The sequence below is a fragment of the Sinocyclocheilus anshuiensis genome, unplaced genomic scaffold (assembly GCF_001515605.1).
Source record: "Sinocyclocheilus anshuiensis isolate Anshui unplaced genomic scaffold, SAMN03320099.WGS_v1.1 scaffold416, whole genome shotgun sequence".
Taxonomy (NCBI): Eukaryota; Metazoa; Chordata; class Actinopteri; order Cypriniformes; family Cyprinidae; genus Sinocyclocheilus; species Sinocyclocheilus anshuiensis.
Window position 1 is genome coordinate 1142976 of NW_015554105.1, and position 4888 is coordinate 1147863.

Here is a 4888-nt window from a genome sequence, read left to right on the forward strand (position 1 = left end):
GTTCACTGATCTATATTTATATTTATATAGATCAGTGAACTCGCCTTTATGACGTCATGGGAGAGTCTCGGAATGTAGTAAACGTTTGTCCAAGAAATTGATTTTGTTGCTAGGTTTTTAAAAAAAGTCTCTAAAGGGATGCGGAAGTCACTAAATCTAGAGACAAAATCACTAAATTGGCACATTGACTACAACATACGTTATTTACATTTCATTGGTCCTCTTGTTTTTGCATGTGTTCATAATGTCTTTGTATGATAGCATGGCCAAAAATTATGACCGCAAAATTTGGCTTGTTTCATTGCATTATTATCACAAATAAAACAACTGACTAAGCAACTATGCAATATGCTTACAAAATCTTGCACATTTTTTTTTTTTTTAATTAAAATATTTCAGTCTTAATTAAATGATTTTATTGTAGTTACATTAAATGATTGGTGTTGTGCTGCTGTGACTTCACATGAGCAGGCTCACTATTGGCTGATTCAGAGGTCGAGGTCGGCCATTTTGTGTTGACATCATTGTAGTCCTTAGTTCACAACACTTAAGTGCCACCTCAGTCAACACTTAAGAATCAGTGTTAGACTTTACTGACAGCTGCTTTTAGCGTCTTTATAAAGGTCTCCTACTCTTAGAAAAGTCCTACTTTTTACTACGAATTTTTTGACACTTAAGTCAAAGCTTAAGACTATTCTTAAGAGCATTTCTGAGAAGTTTTATACATAGGGGCCCTGAAGGAACGCCACAGTACTAGATCTGTCAATCATAAAGAACGTACCATGGTTGCTACATAAAAATAAGGGTTAGCTACAGTGTAAACTTAATAATTACATCGACATAGTCCACATTTCCGAGAAACTTCAGAGTGTTTGACGCGCATTTAATTATGCACACACAAAAGCCTTCTCGGGAGGGATGAGGAACCTGCTAAGCAGGATCCACTTCTATTCAATGATTGCTGCGCATGCGCAGTGTTTGGTTCATTTAAAGCAATGGATGCAGTAATTCACCTGGACTAATGTGACAAAGGATCTGAACGGCGCATTTCACCTGTAAGTATGTTGAAAACGCTGGAGTTAAAGCATTATTGCTGTCGTTTAAGTGCTGGTGTAAACAAAAGCATCATCAAAAGGCGTCTTTGGCCGTTGCATTGCGTTTTAAAACGACGTGCAAGCTAAAAAGCATACATAGTTAAATTAAATAAAACATCATTGTGTTCTGTGCGTAAAAGCGTAAAACGCGTCGCATGTGTGAACGCCAACGCCCGCACACCTGCGTCTGTAACACCGCGTCGATGTGTCAGGTTTTCTGCTGCGTATCCGTGTAAAAACTCCGAGCGTGTTAATCAGTTACAACACACGGCTCTGATCTGCGCGATAGCATGGATGGAGATACAGATGGATGGAAATTAAGCGTGCTGTTTAACGCGCATCTCGTCGCGCGCTCCGCTTTATTTTAGTAACGCGTGCAGTCGACACGTATTATTTCGATCTGTAGCACTACAGTAATATTGTGAAGGGGAGCTGATCGGCGGCTCTTCATACGCGCATCCTGCTGTGTGCGGTTTGACGAGGTGTTTTATTATATTATATCGACTGATTTACATGACTGTTGTTGTTGTTGTTGTTGTTTTTCTCTTTATCGCCTATAGGCCAGCGATGCTTTCGATATCAGCTATAAACGAACATCCACCAGGCCTTCATTGCTGTCAATGAATAAAAGATATAGAGGGCTGATTTATAATGTCACACTGGAAGTGATGAATTGTGATTTCAGATGAGTTTTGTATTCGAGATTGGTGTTGAATTGTTAATTCAGTTCAGGGTGACAATGTCAGTATAGTTTACAAAACGCAAAAAAACATGTTTTTTATTTATTTATTTAGATCAGCGTTAAGATTTTAGGTTAAAATAATGTGCATTAGTGAAAATGTATATTTTTAGGTCTTACGGGTCACCTTTTTTTATTATTATTATTATTTTTTTTACTATTTTAAAGTTTGAAATGGTTCGGTGGTTTGACATTTGTGAAAATGCAGTATAGTATGTCAATAAATATGGTCATAAAAACTGCATGCCTAATAGTTACAAAAGGAGAAGCATGCTGTGTGAAATTGCTTTAGGTGGAGAATTGCGTGTCAGCTATTCATAAATATGCATATAAACATGCAGTCAAACTAAGGCAAATAAAAGCAGCGAATAGGTCGACCGACACACAGCAGAGAAAATCCTGATGAAACTCTCCGATCCTTCTCCTAGAGGTCAAGTCACATTTACTATGTAGCACTTTATACAATACAGATTGTTTCCAAAGCGGCTTCAGAGTAATAAACCGGAAAATAGTGTTAATGTTGCAAAATTAATCAATTATGAAACAGGTTTCAAAACACAATAGTGTCATAGCTCCGTTTAGCTAATTGTTGATTCAGTTAACTAACCGGGTCAATATTCATCAGTTATGAAACTAATGTAGCTGTAAAGCAGCTCTTCAGAAGGCAATGTGTCGTAATGCAGCTGAAGTCAGGTCCAGTCAAACACACCTGAACCAGCTAATCCAGGTCTTCAGGGTTACGAGAAGAGAGCGGTTGTTCTCAGCACTGCACGTTTTGTGTGTCTCTCTAATCAAACACACCTGATTCAGGCCTCCAGAGGCCAAGTCCTGAAATGGATGTGTGAGAGTAAGGAGACGTTCATAATCTGCGGTGTTGGGCGACTCCTGGAACAGGGTTGAGAGTCACTGCTGTAGAGAGATGGAGAAATGTAACCAGTTTTCTATAGCATGAGACAGCCTTTACCCTGTGCTACTGTATTTCTGCTCAGTAGAGTGCTCCAGTTGTGGCTCATGTTTGGAAGCTCAAATCACCCTGGGTCCCTTGACAAAAAACACAATAGGATTTTTCCATTGGTTTTTGGATTACTATAGAAAATGAGCTCTGTGACCAACAAACGTTTACAATTCTTACATGTTTTGTTCAAGATGATTTTCATGTGTGAACACAACTTTTATGAATTTTGAAGCCTAAATACAACTAAATGTAAGTTATAAACGAAGTGTCCCACAGTCACATGACCACCATTTAGCTTTCAGCTACTCTTTCAGTCTTTAAGTTTGAGCAGTTTGCAAGAGCGTGATAACAAAGAAAATAAAACTGACAGCAGCTAGTTAGTAGATGAGTTTACCTGTTCACTGTGACGACGTTTAAGATCTCTGACAACCTCTGTAGTGCCATTTAGCCACTTGTTAGTAGCTGCCTTTTAAAAAAATACCAAAAGGGGGTATTGCTGATGTATTTTACGTCGTAGAATGAAATGTGAACGTATCTTGAGCTTGTGTTCACCACAGACCTTATTTCAGGTATTTAACCAAAAACCCATTGGCTTCAGGACGATGGAACCGGAAGTGCTAAAATGCAAACTCGTTTTACGGGTTTTGGACCTCATCCCCCCTGTTGAAAAAAACAGCATATGCTGGTTAGGTATGTTTTGACGCTGGGTTTTCAACAGGGCCTGCAGCACTCTCTATGTTATATTGAATAACTGTGCTATGAATTTGTCAGCATTGCACTGAATTCCAGTTGGTGATTTCAGGTAAATCATGTACTCTCCGGCAGCCGATACGGGAGTGACGGTGGTTGAGAAGGATGCGGCTCTGAGCAGCGCGTACTCACCTGTGGACTACATGAGCATCACCAGCTTCCCTAGACTACCAGAAGATGAAGTTTCAGCCGACAACATCCTCAAATCACGCAAAGACAATGATAACTTCCTCAGTGAGCAGGACACAGGTAATGCGTTTGATCATAGTGCCGTCTGGTGTAGTGTCCACACAGTGGCCTGAGTTCTGTCCTGTCTCTGTGTGCAGACCCTGATCTATTCCTGAAGACGGCCCGACTGCAGCAGCTGCCCTCCTCTGCCTCAGACTTGGCCAGTCAGGACATCTCTCCTCTGAGAGAGACCAGCAGAGACCCGCTGGCGCAGGACTGCGCCTGCACACGTGACGGGCTGACCGTCATCATCACCGCCTGCCTGACCTTCGCCACAGGGGTCACCGTGGCCCTCATAATGCAGATCTACTTTGGAGACCCACAGGTGCTGTGAAGTACTACCTGCATTTTGGTTGGTTTTCAGTGAACGATGTACCTCAGATTGCTTTGCTCATTGAAGAAAGGTGTGTTATTTTAGGGCTGTCAAAATTAACACGACAATTGCGCAATAAATATCAAGGGTAAAATTTGAATGGTTCTAATATCTAGAATGGCTTTATGGTATTTAGTCTATAAACGCATTAATTTAGTATAAATAGAAATGCACAAAAATGCATTAAAAAAAGGCAGCACTAGTTATTCTGTCCAATCAGACTTAAGAGGTTTGGATGGTGGAAGATAAAATGAAAATAAGGAAAAGTTCCAATAGATTTTTTTTTGATAGATATATAAAAATAGATATTTTTTCCCCCCAAAAGATCAGAACTGTTCCTTATGTCAGTCTCTTCTGTCCTCAGGTGTATAATCAAGGCGCGGTGGTGACGGATGTGGCCCGCTGCACGTCTCTGGGCTTTGACGTTTTGGGCAAACGGGGGTCCAGCGTTGATGCTGCTATAGCTGCTTCCCTCTGCCTGGGCATCATCCATCCCCACACCTCGGGCATCGGCGGGTACGAGTGCTACTTCAGTGTTTCACAGCAGTCTTTGTTTACATTTATGTATTTAGCAGAGGCTTTTATCCGAAGCCACTTACAAAAAGAGGAACAAGGCACTTCATCACAGAGCCAACGATAGTTGCACAATGCAATGTTTATTAGACAACTAGATTAGAAAGTGAGCTAGAGAAGACGAGAAATGCAGAGAAGATTTGTGTGTGTGTGTGTGTGTGTGTGTGTGTGTGTGT

At 40.7% G+C, this 4888-nt stretch overlaps 1 protein-coding gene and 1 long non-coding RNA gene across 2 annotated transcripts in view; one reads left to right on the top strand and one right to left on the bottom strand.

The window, feature by feature from the left end:
• Window positions 1-1221, bottom strand: part of LOC107669701 (uncharacterized) — a 9594-nt gene extending 8373 nt beyond the window's left edge. Inside the window, exon 1 of the long non-coding RNA XR_001632021.1 lies at window positions 1054-1221. This is a non-coding gene — a long non-coding RNA (uncharacterized LOC107669701). The remainder of the gene's footprint in view (window positions 1-1053) is intronic.
• Window positions 1222-1287: 66 nt separating this feature from the next.
• Window positions 1288-4888, top strand: part of LOC107669686 (gamma-glutamyltransferase 7-like) — a 10166-nt gene continuing 6565 nt past the window's right edge. The window contains exons 1-4 of the mRNA XM_016462035.1: window positions 1288-1576; window positions 3591-3787; window positions 3865-4091; window positions 4504-4655. Coding sequence (XP_016317521.1) covers window positions 3598-3787; window positions 3865-4091; window positions 4504-4655 — 569 coding nt within the window. The 5' untranslated portion in view covers window positions 1288-1576; window positions 3591-3597. The remainder of the gene's footprint in view (window positions 1577-3590; window positions 3788-3864; window positions 4092-4503; window positions 4656-4888) is intronic.